Genomic DNA, 26,580 nt, shown 5'->3' with positions numbered 1-26,580 from the left:
GGGGTTAGTGAGAATCAGATGAACTGTAATGGTTGGATGCTATAGGATTTTAAGCTAGTTGCCAATGAAGGGAAAGGTTTCAGAGTAGCAGCTGTGTTAGTCTGTATTCACAAAAAGAAAAGGAGTACTTGTGGCACCTTAGAGACTAACCAGTTTATTTGAGCATAAGCTTTCGTGAGCTACAGCTCACTTCATCGGAAGAGAAATTCAGCTAGATGACTGGATGCAAGGTTTGGCTTAAAGTGGTAGGGAAGTTCCAGGCTAATCTGGTGAGTGGACAGAAGAGTTTTGTCAATTACACCTTGAGACATTAAAGGCTAACTGGACTCTCCGCAAATGCATAGATTCTGTGATTGAGGAACAGTACACCAAAACAGGGTGGTTTTGTGTACGATAACAATGGATACATCTCCAACCCTAGCTGCCACATAAGGTGTGATATTTAGGTTGTGATACAGAACAGGTGGAGAACAGCTAGAGATACAGGATCACATAGGAGTTCAAAAAAGCCTAAACGACTTAAGAGCACAAGTCACATTGACTTTCTGCAAGATGAGGACAATCTGTAACTTTTATTACAAACTAGATAAGCAAAAAGAAATGTATTCCTTCATACTACTACTAATTCAAGTGTTAGACATGGTGCTTGCAGAGAAGTCTGCAAGATTTGATTATTCCAGACAAGCTAAAGATTTTTGTCTCCAAAATTCATGACTGGTCACCATACTTTGACCTGAGTCTGTGACTTGATCACCAGTTAATTCTGGCTGGATCCCTGCAAGACATATCTCCAGTGATGTTGTGGGGAGGAGAGTGGGGACGGGGAGGAATACTGTATTTTCTGTAGAAGAGAATGTAGGGCAATTGGAGTAATGGAAGGCAGAATATGCATGAAAAGGATTAGATAAGGAAACTGCAGATGAGGGGGTGTGTGTGTCTGCCTGTGTCGAGGCGGGATAATAATCCACATCATGAGGGAGGTCTTTCAGCAATTCAAAAGTGTTTAAAAAAAATCAGCCTTCCCGTGCCCCAGCCTGCAACTTTTTTGAGGTCATAATGTTTTCTGAGCATCCACTGTTTGTGAACTGTGTGTTGTCTGTTTACACTGTTAAGCTCTTAGAAGGCATGGTGGTACAGTTCTGAGTGTATGGCAGCCACTTAAGATTTGAACGTATCAGGGCATGTGTATGCTGCAGAATTAAGTTATGTTGATGTACAGCCACCGCAGTAATTAAATTGATTTTGTATGTCCAAACTAGCTCCTTCTGTTGGTGGTGCAGATCCTTACCAGGAGCACTTGAGCCAGCTGTCAGTGTGAGGCATTGTGGGGCACTGACAGTGAGAGCCCCGCCAACCAGGGCTGACAGCCACCAGGGGATGACAACTGGAACAGTCAATACAGTGTCTACACTGACACTATGTCAACCTAACTGCACTCATCTAAGTGCTATGCCTCTCATGGAGATGGAGTTAAGTCGGTGTAGTGGCCGACTTATATTGGCAGGAGCACCATTGCAGTGTAAATGCTTACAGAGTTAGGTTGACGTAAGCTGCCTTACGTCGACTTAACTCTGTAGTATAGACCAGGCCTCAGTCATTCCATATCCACTGGTGCATTATTATAATTTAATTAAATATGTATATTCTGGGATGTTTGCAGTCAGTCAAGCAGAGTGCATGGGGCCATTACTACTTCTCTGCCTCCTTTCAAGTTCCAAATTAATTTTGAAGTAGCTTTATTAAGAAAGTGATGCTCAATTTAAAAAAAAAAAATTAAAGCAGAAATGTATTTTTACTTCCTTCCACATCCAGATGGCTGAAGGGATTTTTTAAAATTTTGTCTTCAATCTTTAGAAACCCACCATCTCACTAAATGGGAAAGGGATTACCCTGACATTCTAGCCTTTTCATATGATGTGGTTTATGGAATATAAACATACCAGTTCAGGAAGTATGTAAAGTCTGTGTCTTGTGGGGCCTGCACAGTGTATCCCTGGACAGTTGGGTTATCAGACAGCAATTTGGAAGGAGAAGGAAAGAGCAAGAATGAAGTTAGCCCCGAAGCAGTGTTAGGCAGGAAGAGGCACTGCAGGCTGCTCATGCTTAGATTTCACAGCCAGACTGATTTAGTTGTTAGGAAGGAGTGAAAGGAGCTTTTGGGCCAAAAGGTGACATCTGGTGTCTCGCTACTTCTGAGGGAAAGTGGGATCCTGGTGTATGAGGTGGCCAAATGAAGCCTGAGCTAAGAACACCCATTTGTATTTTGTTCTGTGCATGTCTGTCTCTCTCCCCTTGTCTCACCAATAAGTATACTGTGTTCATTAGCACAATTACCTTATATTAAGGATTTTCTTTAAAGCAAGACCTTTGAGTCCGGTCAGACCTAAGCATGGATAATTTGAGCTCCAAAAAGCAATGGTTCAGCAAATTAAGAGCATGTGAAAATGGGAGGGGAGGGTTGTTAAGGTTGCACGACACTTTCTAATATTATAGTAATAGTTTCTGGCATAGCTGTATAGTACTTTTAATGGGGGCATGCCACAAAGTCTAAAACTAAAGGATTTGTTTATGATCAAAAGTTATTTGAAAACTGTTAAGCTTCATCATTTGACAGGTTTGATTATAAAGTAATCTACTGGCCGGGGGAGGAGGGGTTTAATGTACAATGTAATCTGTGGTCCAGCATCTTCTTTTCCATTGTAAAATGTATTCTAAAATTCTCATTTTGTCTTAAACTTGAACCCATATAAGTCTTAATAGCAACTTCTCCATTTACAGAAATTTTATAGCAGCAGTTTGCAAGTGTTTTTTTGCTGCAGTGATCTAGTTTCTCAGTCTTCATTTTGAAAACCTAAAAATGTGCAGAATCCTTTGAGGTTTTTTTAAAGCATAGTCATTTGTACAGGTTTGTGACTGGTTTAGCATAAAATGAATACCCCCAATAGGCTGAAATGTAAATTTAACAGCATATTGGGGGTAGGCAGAGGAGTATGAAGAGAGTAGCAAAAAGTACTTGGCTTCTTTTAAGTTAAAGTGCTAGTGAAACTGTCAGGGTTCCTTCCACACTCTGAACTCTAGGGTACAGATGTGGGGACCTGCATGAAAGACCCCCTAAGCTTATTCTTACCAGCTTAGGTTCAAAAGTTCTCCAAGGTACAAGCTTTGCCTTGTCCTTGAACAGTATGCTGCCACCACCAAGCATTTTAAACAAAGAACAGGGAAAGAGACTGCTCGGAGACGTCTTCCCCCAAAATATCCCCCCAAGCCCTACACATCCCCTTTCCTGGGGAGGCTTGAGAATAATATCCTAACCAATTTGTTACAAAATCATCAAAGACCCAAATCCCTGGATCTTGGAACAATGGAAAAATCAGTCAGGTTCTTAAAAAAAAAAAAAGGGGGGGGGGTGTAAAAATCATCTCTGTAAAAGCAGGATAGAAGATATTTTACAGGGTATTCAGATTCAAAACACAGAGGATCCCCCTCTGGGCAAAACCTTAAAGTTACAGAAAACAAGAATAAACCTCCCTCTTAACACAGGGAAAATTCCCACAAAACAAAAGATAAACTAATCTGCCTTGCCTGGCTTACTTATACTGGTTGCAATATTGGAGACTTGGATTAGGATGGGTCGGAGAAGATGGATTTCTGTCTGGCCTCTCTCAGTCCCGAGAGAGATCAACCAGGTAAACAAAGAACACAAACAAAAGCCTTCCTTCCCCCAAGATTTGAACGTATCTTGTCCCCTTATTGGTCCTTAGGGTCAGGCGTCAGCCAGGTTAGCTGAGCTTCTTAACCCTTCACAGGTAACAGGATGTTGCCTCTGGCCAGGAGGGATTTTATAGCACTGTATACAGAAAGGTGGTTACCCTTTCCTTTATATTTATGACAGAAACACACGTGGATACAACGTTTCCTTGTACTTAATGCACTGGTAGTAGATCTTTTGCTGTTTTCTTTTCTTTGTTGAATGCAAGGAGTGTGGATAATGGTTTAATTTTTGTCATCTGCAATAAAAGGATTGCAACAAGTGGCAAGATACTGTATATTTTTTTCCTTAACAGATGTTAAAGAAATAATAGTATGTCTTTGGAAATTCAAAGATTTACAGTAAATATATTGTTCAATTTTGTCATATGGTATGATGACAGACACGTAATGCAAGAAATTTTTCTGAAAAAATTCCCCCATAGATAGGTCTGTAGTGATACTAAAGTCTTCCTTTTGTTTAGTAAAGGTGTACTGGTAAGTAGCTTAAAATGGTATTACTTATTTATCATATTGGCTAAGCTTTTTGTTTGTTTTTCTTAACTAACTAACTAATATAAGAAATGTTAATTTTTTAAACTTGAGTGTCCAAAACTTGAAAATCTGAAATGGCTTAGAGATATTACATCTGTAGATCATTTTCTGAAGCTATGGTTCTTAGTTACTGCTGAAAAATATAATGAAATGGTATCCATTAGTGTATGAAGAGCCAAATTTTACTATTACTTTGGTGTAAATTGGGATTAAGTCCATTGAAGCCAAGGGATGAATTTAACTTGATTGGAAACATCAGAATAACTGAAGCTAACTATAAACAGAGCCACAAAACAAGGTACATATGCAATTGCTTTTTTACCATGAATCTGTAAACTCTAAATTGAAAAAAGTCAATAAATCTACTGTATCATGCACCGTTGCTCCTGTATTTTTGTGCACAAGCTTCTATGCACAGATATAGAAATAAGCATAGCAAGATAACCCAGATACGTCACATTCCATCACCAGTTACTTCTTGGTGATCTTCTATTCTTGATCAGCTGCTGCAAAAATAAAACTGCTTTGATCTGGTTTAATGCTTGTAGTCATAACAAAAACTATAACAAACACAGACTTAGAATAAATGCATAATAACAGTTCTGTTATACACAGCAATCTCAAGGCTCCCTCACCATCTTTTCCGCTTGCAACTGTCCTGCTGAAGAACCATGTAAATGGAAAATACTGTAAAATAAATAAATTTTGTATTATAGATGATCTTGATATTGAGATACATATCCTAGATAATTGGCTATTTGATATACAAATTGCATATAAGCATAAAGACAGAATTCTAAGTTGAATTGGGGAAGAGTGGGGGGTGGCGGCTAAGCAATTATGTGGGTTTTAAAGTACCTAGAGTTACACAGGCTGTGTCTACACGACAGCTGCAATGCATCAGTGTAGACAGTACAACGACAGGAGGGGTTCTTCCATTAACTGTAGACAGTTAATCCACCTCCCCAAGAAGTGGTAGCTATGTCGACAGAATAATTCTTTCATTGACCTAGCGTAGTCTGTCCTGGGGATTAGATCAGTTTTACCACATCACTCCAGGTTGTGAATTTTTCACACCCCTGCACAACATAGCTGGGTCGACCTACCTTTTATTGTAGTCCTGGCCACACACTCTACAGAAGATACCAGATTAGAAGGGTGGATTTATGTTTTGTAACATAAATGACAGAGATCAAGGACCTTAGATGGGGATAGAATTATCTGGTGCAAATTAGAGACAAAGGCAATCCATTTGATAGGGTTTTGTTATAGGCCATCTGATGGGAAGGATCATCAGCATGAGTATAATTGGAAATTCAGAGGCCTCGTGGAAAGGGCAAACAAATTCATAATTAGAGAAATCAGTTATTCAGATCCAGACTTATGGCTGCAGTACTCCATTGGAAGAATTGAGAAGTCCTATGGGTATAGGTGCATGACAATACCTGCCTTCCTTACATCAATGGTAAAGAACAGAATTATGCAGAAGCAATTTTAGATTTGTTTCTGAATGCCATAGAAGACATGATTGCAGATGTAAATAAAGGAACTAATACGAAGAGTAAATACTTGAACTAGTCTACAGAATACAAGGATTTCAAAGTTGACCTCCACCCTGGCATTTTGTCCAAATGTTTTCCAAGTTCAGTATATTATTTTATCTAAAATAAAAAGGAGCTAATAAGACAGATGAAACAATAAGTGCAACTCATAATCTCTTCTGGATGGAATCCTCTTTGTCTTTCTCCCACCCTTTGTTTCCTATCATGGCTAATTTAGACTTTTGTAAGATCCTCAGTGCAAGGATCTGTTATTTTTTTTGTCCTGACAGATGTGTTTCAGGTCTTTATAAATATAATACTGAAGGAGGTAGAATAATTGCAATAAGGATATTGCCATACTCCTAGAAAGGCAGGGTGAGACATCAAGTTGTCTTAACATTATTCCTCTGAAGTGGAGATAATTCTGAAAAAAAAACCAAAAACGAATTAATCACCTTCCCCTGAGCACTCTATTTGATATTATCTTAGATTAGTAGCAAGGGAAGGCTTTTGGGGAGGTAGTGCAGAGCCTAGAAAATAAAATCACGGTGCAGTCACCACCGTTGAGAACGTTTGTGAAACTCTTGTGGCATGACATATATGCAATAGCTGCAGTAACAGAGGAGAAATGCTCACTCCCATAGGCAGATCTAGAAAAGCTACCTAGTACCTTGTGTCCTGTCTCTATAATTTCCTGTTACTAAAAATTAGCAGATATTAATTTTCTTCTCAAATGTCTGTCTTTAGGGATCATTGATTATGCTGAAACAGCTGAATTTATTGATGGTCTCTAATGGCTATACTTACCATAAGTAGTAGTGGCTTGTCTGTCCAAAGTAATGTTTCACTATTCAAGTGACTAGCTTGTTTTTGTTTTTGTTTAAGTAATGTTTAGACTTGTTTGTAATATGAGAGAGACACATCCTCGAGACACTTGAAATTTTTTTAAAATGTTGCTGTTTTAAGCTGCCAGAAGCATGTAATATTAATAATCCTTACAGAGATGAATTAATGGGCAGAGTACGGGTGAGATGGTCAAATGAATATTATATGCAATTCCTCATATAGAGGTGAAGTTTATTATATGGGTATCACTACCACATGTATGATATGAGTGCAAGAATCCAGATATTTAATGACTATTTCAAGCTATTTCACAGTCCCCATAATTTTTTAAAATTATTTTTAACGAGTCTCTAGGGTTGTTTCTTTGTAACAAAAAAACCCATTACTGAGATAAGAAGATGTTTTCTTGTTGCTGTACTTTTAACAGTCCATCTTTAGTCTTTATGGTTTTACCACATCTCTGGTTTGAAGCTTCTTGTGTATCCAATTTTTTATAGTGATGGGAATATTTTCTCAAATCCGCAGTTATGTAAAACTGTTAAGGGGCTGACTTAAGTCAAGGCAATTCCAAAAATGAGGAGATCTGTGGCTACAAAATTAGCCAGACTTCAGTACTGGAAAGCACACTAAGTGTAGCCCAAGGTTATTATAGCATTGCATCTATAGTTAAGTGTATCAGTCATGACTGTCATCTTTGATGTGCAGTTCTGCATCACTGTGTTGAGACCAGGCTTATTAAAAGTTCTGTGTCCAGTAGGCTTAAGAAAACTAGGATTTGCTTACAAAAGAAATACATTTAGAAAAAAAAAAAAGGAATGTGACAATCAGTGCCAATATATAAAACTTGTTCTTCCCTCATCTGCTTTCACACTGCACCCCTAAAAGATGCAAAGTCCTTTCATTGTGCTATCATGAGCTGTATACCACCATTACTTGGAACAAGATTTTTAACTCTCCTAACTACTCTAGTCTCTGTCAGTTTCCAGAATAGACTCTCTTAGTAGTTCCTAGATTGGTCTGCAGAGCACTTGCTGCTGGTGCGTGAGAGCATGCTGGTCATAAGGAGATTTCTCTTTATTTCCAGATGGAAGAAGGAGAAGAAATGAAGAGTAAAAGTAGTTTGACTAACTTTCCTCCTCCACCCCACCCCGCCCAAGAACACTTCTTGCACTGTAGACAGATAGCGTTACATAAATATGTTCCTAATATTACTTTTACAGTAACTTCTCACTTAAAGTCGTCCTGGTTAATGTTTCATTGTTATGTCGCTGATCAATTAGAGAACGTGCTCATTTAAACTTGGGCAATGTTCCCTTATAACATTGTTTGCCAGTTGCCTGCTTTATCCACTGCTTGCAGAAAGAGCAGCCTGTTGGAGCTAGCTGGTGGGGGCTTGGAACCAGGGTGGACCGAAAGCCCCCCCATCATCTCCCGTAAGTTCCTTGTGTGGCAGCCGCTCGCCCAGCAGGCTATCAATTGCTGGGCAGTTCAGCTGTCCCTCCCGCCACTGCCGTGTGCTTCTCCCGTCCTCTGCCTTGGAGGTGCTCCTGGGAGCCTCCTGCTTGCTATGCAAGAAGGAGGAGGGAAGAGGGGTGCTCAATTCAGGGTTTTCCCCTGCCCCTGCCCCCCGCTCCTTTACCCCATTTCCACAGAGCAGTGGGGGAGACGACAGGGCTCAGGATGGAGGGAGCTTGCTGACAGCACCTGCTGTCTCAACTTGCTGATTTACTTAAAAAGGCAGTATACTTAGAGTGGGGTCAGCGTACTTAAAGGGGCAGTGCATGTCTCTCTCTCTGTCATACAGGCTGTGTGTCTCTGTCTCTTTCTCTGCCATGGTGTCTCCCCTCCCTCCATTCATGCTGCCTTGCAGAGTGTGAGGCTACATTAACAACAATGTGTTAACCCTTGAGGGCTCAACCGAGTGCTAGTTCATCATTTAGCAGTAAGGTATTCCTTGGGAAATATCCCACCCTCTTCCACTCTCTGACTTCACCACCTCAACCAAGCTTCACAATCATCATTGCTCTGTACAGTATTAAATTGTTTGTTTAAAACTTATACTGTGTATATCTATCTATCTGTCTAAATATAGTTTTTTGTATGGTGAAAAAAATTTCCCTGGAATCCCTCCCCCACCCCCCATTTACATTAATTATTATGGGGAAATTGGATTCACTTAATATCATTTCACGTAAAGTAGCATTTTTCAAGAACATAACTACAACGTTAAGCAAGGAGTTACTGTACATAAAATACTGCTGTAGGAACTGTAGGATGAAATGCGATTGACCACCTCTCCATTCATTTGCACTGAGACGCTCCTTTTCATGGTGTGGTCCACACTAGTAAAAAGTTTAATGCTTCAACTAGCCCTAATGGGCAATGTACTCTCCATCTGCTAAAGAGGCTACAGTGTTGAAAAGCTGGTCTACTACTTGAAAACTGTATGTTGGTGGTAAGCCAAAGACTTCCATTAACTTCTACAGTTAACAAAACTTTGGAACACTTCAGCTCAAACCTCAAAGTTGATTAGGATTAATTTAAGCAAATGTGTTGTGTGTGTGTGGTTTTTTTTTTTTTTTTTTTTTTATGCTCATTTATAGTGGCATCTGCATTGGCACTTGGTCTTTCAGATGAGACTTAAAACTGAGGTCTCAAACACTTAGTATGAATCTAATGAAAGTTTTTCTTAAGAAAAGTAGAGGTTACCTCTAGTATCTGACCAAATTCCCATATAACTAGTGTCCGCACTGTAATTTTATCTTTCCAGCATAAAATCCAACTACTGCATCATATTGCTAATGCAGGACGTCTTCTTCAAGGTGTTGCTGATATTTCTGACATATGTGAATAACCCTTGTATGTATTTTAAGCATGTGACTTACCTGCAGGCTGGGCCTGGCATAACGGCTCTCCTCCTTTGGCGCCAACTGCTCTGGGCCTGTGGTAGTCTTCCTCGTCTTTTCACTAGGAGGATGGTGAAGCACTGGAATGCATTACCTAGGGAGGTGGTGGAATCTCCTTCCTTTGAGGTTTTTAAGGTCAGGCTTGACAAAGTCCTGGCTGGGATGATTTAGTTGGGGATTGGTCCTGCTTTGAGCAGGGGGTTGGACTAGATGACCTCCTGAGGTCCCTTCCAACCCTGATATTCTATGATTCCTCTTCCTGAGACATGGCCTCCGGCCAGGTCACTTTTAATCCTACCCCTTCAGAGGTGGGTTGAACTTGGGTTTCCCCAGATCTGGTTTGGCCTACCTTCAGTCATTTGGACCTACCAGCCCTAGGAGGGCCAGTAGGGGAATCCAGGTATGCCCTCTACTCTGAGTTTGTTCAGATCCTCTTTTGTATCCCTGGATTGCTTCTTAGCAGGCCCTGCAGGCAGACATTTCTTGCTGACTCTTCTGCCAAAACAAAGGGGATCCAAGCTAGTTGAGGAACAGAAAGAAACAAAAAGGTTCTTCACCATGCCTTTCTGCTCCAAGGAGGCTCTGGCTAGGCTCTAGTCCAAGCTGATCCATCCTTCCAGACAGCTTCAAGGCAGTTTCTGATTAGGCTCTGGCTCCAGCCAAGCCATCCTTCATAGGGCCAGCTCAGGGGTGGCCAACCTGGGCCTGAGAAGGAGCCAGAATTTACCAAAGTACATTGCCAAAGAGCCACAGTAATACATCAGCAGCCCCTCATCCGCTCCTCCCCGCACCTCCCCACCAGCTGTTTCATGGTGTGCAGGAGGCTCCGGGGGGAGTGAGTGCATGGCAGGCTCAGAGGAGGGGGTGGGAAAGGGTGGGGTGGGGGCAGGGCCTCTGGCAGAGCCAGGGGTTGAGCAGTGAGCAACCCCACCCCCCCGGCACATTGGAAAGTTGGCGCCTGTAGCTCCATCCCCGGAGTCGGTGCCTAGACAAGGAGCCGCATAGTAACTGCTGAAGAGCCGGCTCAAGAGTTCTGTTCCCTCCCCATCGCCTCACCATTGAGCTGGGCTTTTCTTCTCTTATTTCTTCCCTCCAGGCTGACCCCTACTGCAGGCATAGTGGGCTGAGCTGATTGCACCTTCAGGCTCTCTTCAACTCCCTGAGGCCCAGTGTGGGGTTGGTACACCCCATGAGTATAGTATCCTCTTTTTTATAAATAAATGGCATGATCCTTCAGGATGATACTATAGCAGTGACAAGCTCGTCTATGTTTTTATTATTTATCAAAAAGCTTAAAGTAATTATTTAAAATAATCAATTTTAAAAAAGTCTAGTTTCTGGTGTCTGTGCTGTGTGTGTTTTCTTGGACTCGAACTTGCAAGAAAACATACTCCTATTTTGATAAATAACTTGTCTTAGAAAATTAAAAGTTTGACATTTGCCAGCTTTTTATCATAATGAAGATTCTGAATAAACATAATATTTTTAAAACACATGTTCACTTTGAGTTTTCAGGTATTGTGTATTTGGCTTACACCAAGCATTTAGAATGAACTTTTCTCTAGGAAAGCAACTCTCTCTCCCTTCGGTCACCAAATTGGCTGAGTCAAAGGCAGTTTAAACCTGTCCAGCTACCAGTGAAAGCTAAGCACTTAAAATTAGTTCCAGAGAAGCTTTAAATGTAAGATTGTGGCAGTCCTGGACTTCCCATTCCTGTCACTTTTGAGGCTGTGAGATTTTGATTCCACGTGAGCTGTGAAAGGTTCCAACTTTCCACATGTTCATATGGAAGATTCTAGGAATAGGGTGACCAGGTGTCCAGTTTTGGACCAGAACACCTAGTGGAAAAGCGATCCTGGCGGCTCCAGTCAGTTGACTGTCTGGTTTGCAGTGCTGCGCAGCAGGGCTGGCAGACTCCTTGCTAGCTGGTGTGCCATGCGACTCCCAGGTTGGGAAGCAGTTGGCATGTCTGGCTTCTAGCCTTAGGGGCTGGTGTGTGTGTGCGCGTTTGTGTGTCTGCATGCTGCCCCCACCCTCCACCCGCAGGCACAACTCTCATTGGCTGGGTCAGGGCAGGTGAGGAACTAGTGTGACTCGCGAGTGCTCAGCAGGCAGCTGTTGAGGGGGCGCAGGGTGCGTGCCTCTCCCGGCACTCTTCTCAGGCTCCTCGTGTGGCTAGGCTCGAGCAGCAGCGCGTGTCCTGTGGCGAACCGCACTGTGTCGCCCTGTTGCTGGCACCCAGGAGTTGGAGGTATGTATCCTCGTCTCCAGGTGCTGGGAATGGGGCTACACCCCCATCCCCCGCACCCTATCCCCCTCACTGCATCCCTCCCTGTCCCACCCCCTGTACACCCCTCATTGCATCCCATTCCAACCCCCCCTGCACCCCAATCCTGCTCACTGCATCCCTCCTCTGTCCCATCCCACCCCACCCTACCCTACCCCCCACACATGCCCATCCCAGGTCTGTACCCCTTACAGCGCTCTCCCATGCATCCTCTCCACCTCCCAGAGCCACCACCCTTGTGTCCCTCACCTCCCACAGCCCTGCACCTCCATACATTGCTGCACTCCATTAGGTCCCTATAGAGCCCTGCGCCCCCACATCCTCATGCACCTGTAGACTTCTGCCTCCCTCTGCATCCCCGTCCACCCCACATACCCCCTCACACCTTCTTTTCTCTCTTTCACTGCCCCCTCTTGCTCCCACCCTGCTCTTGTCCTTGTCCTCTTTCCTTCCCCATCTTCTCTCCTTCACCCCACCCCATCTTTTCCCCTCCAGCCCATCCTCCTCCCTTCCTGGGTGGGTGTCTCTGTGTAGGCAAGTGTGTACATGCATGCATTGTATGTGTGTAAGAGACTGTGTGCCTTTGTGTAGGGAGGTGCGTGTATTGCTGCATGTGTATATGTCTGTGTGAATAAAATTTGCAGCCTAACTCTTTGGCTTTTATTCCTTTTACTGGCTTGCGCACAAAAAAATTGATGACCTAAAATATGTGAATTAATTTCATAACAAGTCTTTAAAAGAGAAGGGAACTCTAAAAGAAATGTATCATTTCTTAAAAAGTGAATGTTGATGACTAGTAATTGCAGAAGGGCCAATGTATCATACATTTCTCCCCACCTAGACGCTACATTATAAACTTTGTGGCAGACTCGCTCTTTTTATGTGAATGTCCAGCACCTACCACCCTGGAGCCCTGATCTTAGTTGGGGTCTCTAGGCACTAAACAATTGTAATAATAAATAATGTGGAAGTATGTGTGTTAGTACATGCTAGACGTGTATACATGAATACACGTGTGTATCTGCATGTAGGTGTGGGAGTCAGTTGCCACAGATTTATTTATATAGGTATATGGACAGGTGTGCATTTCTGTGGTTGTGCTCTATGGATTTGTATTTGGGCTTCAGTAGTGGGCCTTCAATGGACCCACTGTAGCTGTGATAATGTGTGGTCCTAATTCCACACATAAAATTACAATAACTTGAGTGAACAAAAAAACATGGAGCTGGTTAGAAAAAATGGGAAGAGGAGAGGGAGAGAATCATGAAAACCTTTGTGAGATTTCATTTAAAAAAAAAACTACTAACCTTTTTGACTATTTTGCTGCTAGCTCTAGCATCCTGTAACAAATAAAACCTGAAATTAGTATATTATATCTGTCAAAACAATAAATACGTCTGTTTGGGCCTTGCAGCGAAAATGAGCATGTGAGTGGGGGTGGAGGAGAGCAAGCGATGGAGGGGAGGAAGGATGGAGTGAACGGGGGGCAGGCCTCGGGAAGGGGGCGTGGGGCCTGGGGAAGAGGCGAGGCAGTGGGTGGGGCAAGGGTGTTCGGTTTTCTGGAATTAGAAAGTTGGCAACCCTGTTTGAGAAGAAGTCAATTGAAATTTAATTCCTGGAGCTACTCTCAGCCCAGATCCTTTTCTCACATTTTGTTTCTTTTAAGATGTCTGCTCCTGCTCTCTTAACGCTATTCTGACTGTTTTGGCCGAGGCTGGAGCTGCTTGCCTTGCCACATTGATGAGTTTTACTCTTCAAAGGACTTGCAGAGGCTTCTGGATACTTTGCAACAAACAGAAACCTTTGAAATAGCTGGAGCTTTACGACTTAGTCAGAATAATGAGTGTTAGGAAAAAAAAAGCTCATTTTTTGTATAACTTTTCTGGATTCCATATAATTGATTTAAAGAGATGAGAGATTGTGTTGGTTAGTTTGACAGACCCTTCAGTAGAGCCAAGTCAATTTCGAAGCCTTCTGCTTTTCACAAAGGAGGATAGGATAAATTGAGTGAGGCAAGTGGGTATAATTTTATACAGTGATGGGCAGATTGTCTTACATGAGGAAAATATATGTCTAGGAAGTGGAACAACCTGTTGTGAATGGAGAATTATTTTATTTAAAGTGAACTGCTCGGCATTGTTTAAGAGAACCAGTGAAGAGATATGAGACTGATTGTATAATCCTCTCTGCATGATAAGGATCATTCATAGTTGAGATTAACAATATTAAGGCTAATTGTTTTGTTGCTGCATGATGTTCCTGGGATGTCAGTCAAAGTGCACCTGCAGTATTGCCTGATGTACCAGGAATAGTGTATCCACTTTAAGATGCTGAAGTTCCAGTGGAATATTGAAAGGACACCAGCTGTGGTTGATATCGGGGAGGGGAGGGGGAAGGGGAGGGGAAGGAGGGAGGTGGAGTGGGGGGGAGTTAGCATTTACTTAATTAAGTGCAGCAGTGACCAGTCAAAGCTGTCAACATCTTTGGTGTCTTCTGAATCATTTCTGCTCAGTGTCACTCTTTCTTTCTTTGCTGCCTTACTTGAGCAATGATGAATCTGGCCATATCCATGTGAATACAACTGTTATTCCCTATCCTCTGTAGGAATGTGTCCCTGGACAAAGTCAAAGGGTAAAGAAAACGTTTTGGGCTACCCCACCTACGAGCTGCCAACATCCCTTGTTTTATATACTTCATGAGTCCTCCCTTTACCTTTATTTTGTGTGTAAGGAAAGATGTCTGCTGGTCATCTTTGCTGAGATCTGAATGCACAACAGACTAATGGGTATTAGCAGTTAAAAAGAATACTGCTTAGTAGTCAGTGTGATGGGTTGTCATCCCCGGGGTGCAGTCTGGGAGGCAGTGGGAACCACTCTGCCCCCTAATGCTTCAGCTGGGTTGGGCTTTCTCACGTGCGTGGCTGGTGCACCAGCCAGCCTCTCAAGGCCCTGTTATCACCCAACATGAGAGCAGGTGGCACCACATACCCAGCTCAGTTATCTGAGTGCTCTACCTAAGCCACTTACAGATTTACAACAGAGCACCAGCCAGTTCCCCAGCTCCCCAGCCTTGCATCCTTACTGGAGTATAAACCCAGAATTATACCATCTTGCACTGCAGTGGGATTCACCACCCCACTCCCTCCCTGATGTGGCGAAGATATGCGATAGCTTTGTTTACCAAGCTGAGATTTTCCCAGACATTTCATTCAGAAAACACTGGTTAAGGTAAAACATAAAATAAGTTTAACTACAGAAAGATAGATTTTAAGTGATTATAAGTGATAGCAAACAGATCAAAGCAGATTACCTAGTAAATAAACAAAACCGCAAACTAAACCTAACATACTAGATAGGATTTGTATCAGCCACATCTCATTCTGTCTGATGATACAAGCAGGCTTACAGATTCTTGAGGCACAAGCTGCATCTGCCTTGGAGTTTGGGTCCCCCTCCCCCGTTCCAAGTCCTTTGTCTTCCAGATGTTCTTTCAGGTGTTGAGTTGTGGGGGAGTGAAGACCAATCATGATGTTACTCCCCACCTTATATAATATCTCCCTATGGCAGGAACCCTTTGTTTCAAGCTAAGTTCCCAGCCCAGTTTGTGGAAGAATACAGGTGCCAAAATAGAGTTCAGTGTCGTGATCTGGTCACATAACTTTGCATGCCTTGCTGAGTCATAGCAGCCATTATCCATAGGCTGTCTGAAGTGTTCACAGGAAGGCTAAGCTCTTCCATGGTCCACTGTCAGTGCTGATGGTCATCAGCAAAAACAGTCTAGCTTCTTCATTGTTGTACCTGAAAGACTAGTTGTGGGTGTTACCCAGAGTAAGCACATTTGAAATACAGGTACATAATTAATATTCATAACTTCAGATACAAAAATTATACATGCACACATATAGGATAATCATATTCAGCAAATCATTGCTTTTCATAGATACCTCACATGACACATTTTGTACAAGATGCACCATAACAATGTCATAATCATATCATAGTGATACCACTATGATGAATATGTGGTGCAGTGTCACAGTCAGCGCCCTTCTTATAATTGGACATCTTTTTTAGGACCTTAAACTGGAGTTATTTTGCGTTTTGGTGCTACCCAAAGATGTCCTGATGAATGTAGATAACACTAATGTGGTCTGCCTAGCCAAAAAGAAGTGGGGAATCACAGATTTCTTCTTGTAGGTATTTCACTAAGTGAAGAAGCATTTATCCTCCCTCACTCACCTAAATAGAATCACGTAAGCTACTATATAACTTTCTGAATTTGGTCCTGTTTGTGAGGCATTAATAAGGTATCTGTGTTCTGTTAGAGAGAGACGCTTACTGTATGCAGTTTTATATATTTGATTTCAAAGATCTTCACTCAGTGTTCTTTTCCTTCTTTAAAATAGACCCTTCAGAAGTACAGTACTTCTAACAATTCAAGTCTGAATATGGAAACTGAAAATAGAACAAAAATTTTCATAATCACATCTGCTGCTATCACTTTCTGTTCAGTTACCTTCAAAACAAGGCTTTCTTGCATGCAGGAAAAAAAATCCTTACTATGCAATGAAAGGATACAAGACAGATCAAAAGCAATTGAAAGCTCTCAAATAGAGAGAACTGTCAGTAGTGGATATGGGACTAGTCAGTGGGCGGCCTAAATTCTTCAATAACTTCCCCAAATTAATGCATGAATGTCACCCTGCACCAGCCCGTATCTTTTTTTTGTTTCCAGGCCGTCTCGCCTCAATTTCCAGACTGGTCTTGCTACTGCAGAGCCTGATAGCACAGTATGGTTATTGTGTCTGTCTTTGGCAGTCATTCAGTTATAGACTTTGAAGCTTTCTTCCTTACAACTGTGACTGTTTCCTTCTCCATTTCATAATGACCACTGTCACTCGCTTGTATCTTAGCAGTTTCTGTCATTTTGATGTGATGTTGCTGGATCTGGCATACGAGATAAGTATAGTAATTGTATGGAAGCAGACTTTGAAGAGTAGTATTGATTATTATGGATACATGCTATTTTAATCAAGTAAATTCATTCAGCTGTCATGGTGATTCAGTGAAATAATGTGCTTACACGCTAAGTAAGATGGTAGGTTTACGTCCTAGATGGATGCAACTAATTTAGAGGTAATGTTATTAGTCAAGTGGCACAGATGTACAGAAAGGTAATGATTATTTTGGAGGGGTTGGACAAGTCTAATTTCTCAAGAACTTTTAAAGTCCTTGGTGGTATGGATATATTTTCAGTACATTGTGTGAAATACTAATAAAAACCACCTTTCTTACATAAACCTGAGAAGACCTTGCAGTGATTTGTAAGCATTCACAAATTCAGTCATACAACGTTTCTGTCAAGTAGGTATCCACTTCTGCAGTTGAGGAAACTGATGTAGAAAGAAGCCTTGACCAGCCCAAGAACCCAGAAGAAGCCTGGTAGAGGCAGGAATGGATCCCGGGTCTCCTGACTCCCTCTCTCCTGTCTGTTAATAACAGTACCTTTTTTTCAGCCTTGAGTGAATATGCAAGAAGTTGCACAGCTTAAGTTAGTACATACTGAAATCTTTGTGCTTGAGTAGGTGACAGTGGGGATACTTTAAACTAGATCAGTAATCTTCTGCCTTTGTGATTTGTTATAATAAATATTGGACACAATTTAAAAGGGAGGAAAATAAAAAAAAAATCATATAGCAAGGACATATACTGTATTAGGTGTCCGAATAGCTTTTCTTTTAATTATTAGCTACATTTGGTTATAGGAGGTATTACATCATTCATTTTTAAATTCTAGGTTGATTTTGTATGTCTTACAATTAATAATGTCTGAATGAAGTTTGTGGTTCAGCAGAATTTCTTTATCCAGACTAACATTATGTCTTGAGCTGAATATCTATATCATCAGTTATGTGCAATAAATGCTGTGATTTATACCAATTTATTAACCTGCTGATAGAATGCCAGTGCTGAGAATGCTGAGTGTGGACTGCGTTTCTAGCAGTACAGTATTTATTCATCTTTTAGAACAAGAGTGTCAAAGCCTGGAGGATCATGAGCCAACAAATAGAGCCAATGTTATGTCAATTGTTGGTGATAAAATTGGCCTTCCGGTACTGAGAGCTTTCAGGTGGAGACAGTGAGGCTAGGACATGACCTGCACTCTGAACCACCCATCAAGTAAATAAAGATCAATATACTCCAAATGTCATCCAAACAGCAGCTGCTCTGTAATACTGTGAGCTTTAATTCTGCAGCAATATCTCTAATTCTGTAACAGTGTATTTCTAAGGCTTGGTCTACACCACAGAGTTAGGTCCACATAAGGCAGCCTACGTCGACCTCAATCTGTAAGTGTGTACATTACAATGTTGCTCCCACCAATGCAAGTCTCCCACTACATCGACCTAATAACTCCACCTCGGCAAAAGGCGTGGTGGTTAGATAAATGTAGTTAGGGTGACGCAGTGTCTGTGTAGACCAGTGGTGGGCAACGCGTGGCCTGTCAGGGTAATTTGCTGTTGGGCCCCAAAACTGTGTTTACATTGACTGTCCACAGGCATAGCCGCCTGCAGCTCCCATTGGCTGAGGTTCACCGTTCCTGGCCAATGGGAGCTGGGGGAAGTGGTGCTCAGCATGTTCCTGCAGCCCGCGCCACTTCCCGCAGCTCCCATTGACCGGGAACAGCAAACGGCTGCCCCTGGGAGTTGCAGGTGGCCATGCCTGTAGACGGTCAATGTAAACACTGTCTTGTGACCTGCCAGCAGATTATCCTGTGCAGGGCTCACAGCTGTTGCCTCCCCACCTTGGGGCCGACAGCCCGCGCTGTCAGCCCCACGTGAGGTTCACAGCTGGAGCCCCCCTTTCCCAAGGGCCAACAGCTCCGGCTGTTAACCCCATGGTGGAGGGGCTCCAGCTGTCAGTGCCCCAGACAGTTAAGTCTGTGGAAGTGCTCCTGGTGAGGATGCGCATGACCGACGGGGGCATAGTGTGGACATGAAGCACTGCAGGAATTACTCTGGTGGCTGTACATCGACTTAACTTAGGTCAGCTTAATTTTGTAGTGTAGACAAGGCCTAACACCAAAAGCACATTGACTGTGTGTTCTTCTCCTCATCTTTTTTTGATCACATGGAGGGGTTTTGGTTTTGGGGGGGAATTAATTTTCCTGCCCTTAGTTTACGCTTTCTAAGCTCCCTCTTTTTATGTACTACTCAATTAGCATATACTTCTCAAAGTTGCCAGTTGAATGTCCAGCCACTATAAACAACATCTATTCTTATTGATTGTATTTGCTTCTACTTAATGTTTGCAGTCTTAGTGCTGTTTTTCTCTTGAATACCACACCTGTCAGTATTTTAAACCTGTTGTTTCGTTTCACAGTACTGTATATGTGCATCTGATCCCATGATACTTGATATCAAGTGAGAGCTGATAACGAATTTCATTGGCAGACCATTTATTGAACACAGTTACTCTACAGGGACTGTCACAAATCAATCATAACATAATGATTATAATTCGTTAGCATGCCAAAACATGTATAATTTAAAAAAGAATCTTGCTTTCTTATTTACAATTTCTGAACTACTTAGTCTAAACATTAAATCTTAATTGCAAGAAGAATGAAAGTTTAAGCTAATTAAACATCTTCCATAAATATCCCGGCTAATGTAAGGCATCTGTTCTCCGTACTTTCTCTACGCTTCTGTCTCTCCACTTTTTGTGGCATATTGCATTATATACCAATATTATTCACTAATGATATTGAGGTGAGGGAGTTTGGTATTAATTCTTGAGATTTTTCTTCCTCATATATTTTACCTTTTCCTCCCCTGTACGTTTAATTTTGCTTTTCCTGTAGTTTTCCTTCTGTCCTTCCATCTGTTTAACTTAGCTGCTTCTTTCTCTCCTGATGGTTTGTAATCATCCATCCGTATGTCTCACTTTTTTCTCCTTCACAGCTCAGTTTAGCATCAGTCAGTGGGCTGGCACACCTCTCGTTAAGAGATTACACTAGTTACAGTGAGAGCTGCTATTCTGGAAAGTTAAAAGGGCCCTTTAAACTACAGGCCTTCCTTCCCACTTATACTGTCTCGTTTCTGCCATGCATTTCTTACTGTGTTCCCATACCAACTATGGCACTGGTGGCATTTTGAAAAAGTGTAGCAACAGGCATTGGTTTCTAGTTTCTCAGAACCCTCAGTTCTTTATATTCTCTTGGAAATTAGTATAACAAAATGGAAAGCCAGTTCTCCCAATACAGTCAGTATCCTTTGAGACAGAGAGAGAGATACAGTCTTGCAAAGACTTATACCTCCTAGCTTTATGTACTGGGAAATCTGATTAATTATTACCAGAAAAGCACAGGTCCCCATTACAATACTTAAAGCTCATAATAATCAAAATTACATGAGGCTGCTTAAATCTACTGTTAGATTAAAATTTTTAGAGGTAGTTAATTCATCCCCACAGTCTAATTATACCATGTTAACAAATACCCTGTCCTGTCCTAATCTCAAGGGAAATTATAAGCTTTTCAGTGTGTCTAAAAGTTTAACAAATCAAGGCTCTGGGGGTCTAAGTGGGGAAGTGCATTTCCAAGCAGGTAACCCCTGCCACCAGTCCATCCCCTTTCTGCACATTCACTGACTACTGCTGTGGGAATAATGATTTGAGGGAAGAGGTGGTCGCTCCAGAAATGTGGCCCATTTAGGACTTTAAAGGTGAATACCAGCACTTTGAATTCCACCCAGAAGGCCTCAGGTAAACAGTGCGGATTTCTTGTGCACCAGTATCATGCACCCCAGTGTAAGTTCTAATTAATAAATGGGCTCCTCCATTCCGGACTAGACATCTACTTTTTCATTCTCTTGATTTATCTCCTCATAAATATATGTTCCATCGTGCTGTGTGCTAGCCACATTGAGTAATTATGTAATCTTCTTGATGTTGCCCTTGTGTTTCTTTCCTTTTGCCAGTTTGATTGGTTAAGTTGCCTTTAACACTGTTTGACACCCAAGAAACAACCCAGAGGGCTACAGTGGTGCTGCTTTGAAAATGATACACAAAGATTAAAAGGCCCATCAGGACAGAACCAGTGCTGCCTTGATATAGATGAACATCTTTGTCTCATACATTCATCACAGCTCTTAGGGAATGCTGCATACAGGTCCATAAATTTTGCTCTGACTTAACAGATCAAGACAAGAACCAGTAGAAAGAATTTACTAATATATAGTAAATTCACTGTTTCATGACACTGAAGAGTGTTTTCAAGGATTTTCTCCTTAATCTGTGAAAATAATAATCTGACACTTTTGAGATTGGGAACCCCCATGGACTTTTGTGCTGCTGTAAACAGACCTCAAATCAAAGGAGATGGGGAATCACAAAATATTTCTTTCAAGACCAACGAAATTCCTGCATCTTGCAGTCAACACAAGAAAGTCAATTGTCATAACTAGAATTTCTGTTTTACGCACAGCTCTAGTCGTAACTCCTCCTCTGAATCTTTATTCTCTAACCTAAGATTCCTATAATTTATTTAACAATAGTGCTGTCCCCTAGAGGGAGTAATTCTTAACCTGTCTCTTTAACAGTTCAGATACAGAGTATACGGTAGTTAGAACATTCCTGGCAAGGTAAATAAGGGTTTTTAGGAGTCATTAGGCAAGTATGTTGGTTTCCTGACCTGTATTTTTCAGGAGGGTAGGGAGAGACTGCTTTAATTAAAGGAATTTTAGAGTTGTTAAGACTGGGAACCAGCCCTCAAAATAGCAGAGCGCTACACAGGGCTGTCCTTACCCATATGCAAAGTACACAGCTGCGTAGGGCACGAGGAAACTTGGGGCACCAAATTGCCCCAATTTTCCTGGTGCCCTACACAGCTGCGTGCTGCTCCAGCGGCCAGCCCGATCCCCCGACCAGCTGAGCCACCCAGGAAAGCTGCCTCTGCCCCTGCTCTGCCTCTTCCCCATGACCCCTGCCCCTGCTCCACCCCAGCCCCACCCCTGCTCCACCCCTTCCCCTGAGCAATGTCCCTTGGGACTGCAGCAGGGGTCAGGGTGCCCTGCACTCACCGGGCGGCGGGAAATGGAGCGACCCAGCCCTAGCCTGCTCTGCGCCGCTGATAAGTGGTGGAGGGCGGTTCCCCTTTGCCCTCCAAGTCCCGAGCCAGAGGAGCAGAGCGGAGCGGGTTGGGACCTGGTCACTCCACTTTCAACCACCCCGTGAGTGTGGGGTGCATTCACTGGGCATCAGGAAGTGGAGTGACCCGGCCACAACCCTCTCCGCTCCACCGGCTTGTGCTGGGGGGAGGTTTCCTCTCTGGCCCCCAAGCCAGCCCCCCCGCAGAGTCCTGGGGCCACCAACCCCCTGCGGGGGCACTGCATAGGGTACCAAAATGTCTAGGGCCGGCCCTGGCGCTACAAGATAATTGTTAGAGACTGGAGAGAAAAAAATTACTTTGTTGCAAAATTTGCTCAGTTTGATACACTGGCCTGAGAGGCAAGGAAGAGACTTGAAGCGTTCTATTACCAGCAGGAGAGTGGGGTGGGGGGAGAGAAAACCTTTTGTAGTGATAAACACCCATTTTTTCATGGTTTGTGTGTATAAAACATCTTCTGTATTTTCCACAGTATGCATCTGATGAAGTGAGCTGTAGCTCACGAAAGCTTATGCTCAAATAAATTGGTTAGTCTCTAAGGTGCCACAAGTACTCCTTTTCTTTTTGCGAATACAGACTAACACGGCTGTTACTCTGAAACCTGTATCTTGATCAAGGTTCTGCATCTCTGAAACTTGCATACAAGAAATAACCTCATGTCTCTCTTGTACTCCTACCAAAATTATACTTGGATTTATTTCAGGGTAGCTGTAAGCTTCCACTTGTTAAATATACGCTTGTCTGTTTCGTTCACAGGAAGTGTTCATGTATGGAGATGAAACCATGAAGAGAAAGCAGAACGACTAATAATGCTTTTCCGAAATCGTTTTCTGATCTTGCTGGCTTTGGCAGCCTTATTAGCCTTTTTGAGCCTCAGCCTACAATTCTGTAAGTAAAACCTCCTTTTGTTTTTGCCTACAATATGCCCATAGTGTAGCCAAATGTGTTAGGTTTTTTCCTTTAAAAAAAGCCTTTTGTGTCCTTTCTTAAGCATTTGTGTTTTTTATATAAATGTACATTTTTTTTCTTTTAAATTTCCTTTTAGAAGGTAAAATAATTTAAGAATAAAAATAGTGAAATGGTACATTGCACACTATATTATAAAATCAGGACAATTTGACAAACGATCAAGTTATGCAAAGCTGATGTAGGTAAAAACATTGATTTGTTTTATATTGGAGCAAGCAAGACAGAATCCAGTGTATTGCTCTGACAGTACTGAGCGCTGAGACTCTTCCCTTCTTTCGTCTTATCTGCACAAGGAAATTTAACCGAGTTTTAACAAAACTTTTGACAATTGAGTTAGCTGACACAATGCTCACCACAAGCGACTGATTGATGTAGAAAAAGGCAAATCCATGTTTCGTTCTGTCAGCTAGTCATGGGTAGTTCCAGTAAGGTTTACCCAAAACTAGCAGATACAGTGCTAAGCATGACTTGTCCTTGTCTCCAGGCAGCACTGTGTCAGCTAACTCAAAAATCAGCTTTACAAATGAAATTTCCTAGTGAAGGTGGGGCCTATGCACAAACCTAATCTTTCTACTATTATGAACAAAAATAAATAGGTGTTGACTGAAGGTAAGAAGAAAAGTATAGACAGAATTTAGGGAAATGTCTTCTCCTACACTGGATGTGTGTAGTTTAGTTAGGAAATACTTGAACTCTTCAGCCCTTGTATTTAATTTTATCAAATTTTCATTGTAATTCTCTATTTCTTTCACATCCATGGAGTAAAATGTGCTCTGTTTAGCAGCCAAAATAACACCTATAAAGATGTATAGTAGAACCTCAGAGTTACGAACACTTCAGGAATGGAGGTTGTTCATAACTCTGAAATGTTCATAACGTTGAACAAAACGTTATGGCTGTTCTTTCAAAAGTTTACAACTGAACATTGACTTAATACTGCTTTGAAACTTTACTATTCAAAAGAAAAATGCTGCTTTTAACCATCTTAATTTAAATGAAATGTGCACAGAAACTGTTTCCTTCCCTTGTCAAATCTTTTTTTAAACTTTATTTTTTTAGTGATCTATGTTTAACACGGTACTGTACAGTATTTGCTTTTTTTTTTTTCTTTTGGTCTCTGCTGCTGTTTGATTGCGTACTTCCAGTTCCAAATGATGTGTGTGTGTGGTTGACTGGTCAGTTCATAACTCTGAGGCTCTACTGTACCTTGCATTTAAAATGTATCATATCTTGAATAATATTTAACTGGTTTTTCAGGCACAGAGTTTTCACACTGCATTTTTGCATTAACTACTCTTCTGCAAAATGTAATCCAAAAACCTATGGCTCACCAAAAAAAAAAAAAAAAAATCCTCTTAGAGAATTTGCCCTTCTTGGTAGGATGTGAGCCAGGCACACTGAAGGTCTGCTGCATGCCATACCTTACGGCTATACGTGCCTCTGCCTTAATTTTCTGTGTGGGAGGTGATAGTCCTAGAGAGAGGCCAGTTAAAATGTGAGACAGAAAAATATTACCTCAAATGTAAAAATGAGTGTGATACCAAAAATAGATACCCCATAAAGAAGAATCCTTACTCAGAGAGGATGTGTGTAGGTGAGTGAGAATCCTGTGAAATGTCTTCAAAAAGGCAGGTAAGTAATTTTCACTTCTTTAAAGAAACCATTTTCGCACAACACCTGGAGAGTAAGAAGACAGAAGGATTTTTCAAAAGGAAAGTAGGCTGCAGCAATCAAGGGTGGCACTGACGGTGGAATAAAATCAGAGTTTTTATATAAAGAGGACTAAAAGACCATCCAGCAGGAACCAAACAGACTAAAACTCAATCAGATAAGCTGCCAATATTGAAACAAATAACAGCTTCAATTAGCTGAAAGGTTTAGCCAAAATTAAAAGAAATGACATTTCTGAAACAAACAGGACTTTTTTGGAGATGGGAGAGGTGAGCTCCCTTTATCATGGAAATATTCTGGAGTACAGAGAGGTTAAATCTAAGCAAGAATTCTTAGTAAGCTTGTGGAAGTGGCAGCCTTGTCTTTGATGAAGGTGGCCTTTTAGCTTCAGGCCAGCCAGATAACAAGAGGAAATGCAACTGGAAGTCTATTTAAACATGGTCCTCATGGTAACAGCAGTGCCTAACAAATCGGTGTCAAACAGAAAGTTGGGTGGAGTTCCTAAGATCTTTTGTCAGCTCCAGATTCTGCTTCAAGGACCTGTTCACATTGAGTGTGTCAAGAAAGGCCTGGCTCGGATGATCATGCAGCTTGGAAAAAATGTTGGCAGGATGTTGTTCTCCTTAAGGTGGAACTCCAAGAAAAGCTTGGAGAGGAATCTTAAATGAGTCTGTAGTACCAATTTATCTTTTTCAAATTTGATATACAGTCAGTCAGGTACTAAAGTCTAAGGGCATGTCTACGCTAGAAACTTAAGTTGACCTATGTTAGGTCAACTTACAACCACCTCAGCGATTACTGCAGTGGTTCATGTAGACACTGCCCTCCTTCTGTGGGTGGTGCGGTAGAAGCACTAGAAGTGCTTCCACCAACTAAAGAGAGGCAATGTGTGGGGCTGAGAACCTGGGCACTCCCATAGGCGCAGGGCTGCACTCCCCCGTCCTCTGGCTCTCGGCTCCCTGCTGCTGAGACCCTGGCTGTCCCCCCGGGCTCCCAGCGGGGAGCTCCGTGCCCAGAGTCTAGGCAGCTCCTGGGCTCCCATTAGGAGCTGGTAGCTTCCAGGCAGCACCAAGGCTCTAGTTAGAGCTCTCCCCGACCCACCCTGCAGTGACAGTCTGACTTTCTTGTCAATTTTGTGGCTCCAGAATGGAGCCTTGACATTGACAAGAATGACACCAACAACTCCATGTAAATGACCAGTGTCTACACAGACACTCTGTCGCCCTAACTACATAGACATAAGCTCTGTGCCTCTCGTGGAGGTGGAGTTATGTCAGTGTAGTAGGGCACTTACGTCGGCAGGAGCAAAGCTGTAGTGTGTACACTGACATAATTAGGTTGACATAAGCTGACCTTACGTCGACCTAATTTCATAGAGTGGACCAAGCCTGAGGCCCACTCACTCAGCAAGCAAGTCACTATCACCAGGAAAATGATCTCCCGTATAAGAAACTTAAGTTCACAGTAATCAAATGTTTTGAAAGGAACGTTTATTTTACCCAGTATTCCATGACACGCAGCAGAAGACTTTATAATGGGGAGCGAGGATTCAAAAGTGTCAAGCCCCCATGAGCCATAAATTACTGTGGACTAGGTAAATCAGTGGACGGTAAATTACCGTGGACAAGGTAAATCAGGAAGAGGGATTTTTTTCAGTCATTCTGGTTAGTGTATGTATCCATCTTATCTTTTATTACACACTGAAGTCTCTTTGAAATGTTACTTACATGCTTCATAATAGCTTAACACAGCTCCTTGCAGTTGTCCACTATGCAGTCCTGGGATGCTGCTTCATTTTCTTTGGTATTATAGCTTTTCTTAATTTTTTTTTCATTACACCTAAATTATTTCTGTTGTGTTCAAATCAGATTACTGTGATTATGGCATGAAA

General features: G+C 42.0%; 1 protein-coding gene across 2 annotated transcripts in view; it reads left to right on the top strand.

Moving 5' to 3' along the window:
• The window catches only part of PXYLP1 (2-phosphoxylose phosphatase 1), a 101,991-nt gene that overhangs the window by 10,277 nt on the left and 65,134 nt on the right, over window positions 1–26,580 (top strand). For both annotated transcript variants that reach the window (XM_077827022.1, XM_077827023.1), the window contains exon 2: window positions 22,806–22,937. In XM_077827022.1, the coding sequence (XP_077683148.1) occupies window positions 22,859–22,937 (79 nt within the window). In that variant the 5' untranslated portion in view covers window positions 22,806–22,858. The remainder of the gene's footprint in view (window positions 1–22,805; window positions 22,938–26,580) is intronic.

The sequence above is a fragment of the Eretmochelys imbricata genome, chromosome 9, assembly GCF_965152235.1.
Source record: "Eretmochelys imbricata isolate rEreImb1 chromosome 9, rEreImb1.hap1, whole genome shotgun sequence".
In the NCBI taxonomy this organism is placed as follows: Eukaryota; Metazoa; Chordata; order Testudines; family Cheloniidae; genus Eretmochelys; species Eretmochelys imbricata.
Note: the sequence above shows the minus strand (reverse complement) of the source record. Positions and strands in the feature narration are given on the sequence as shown.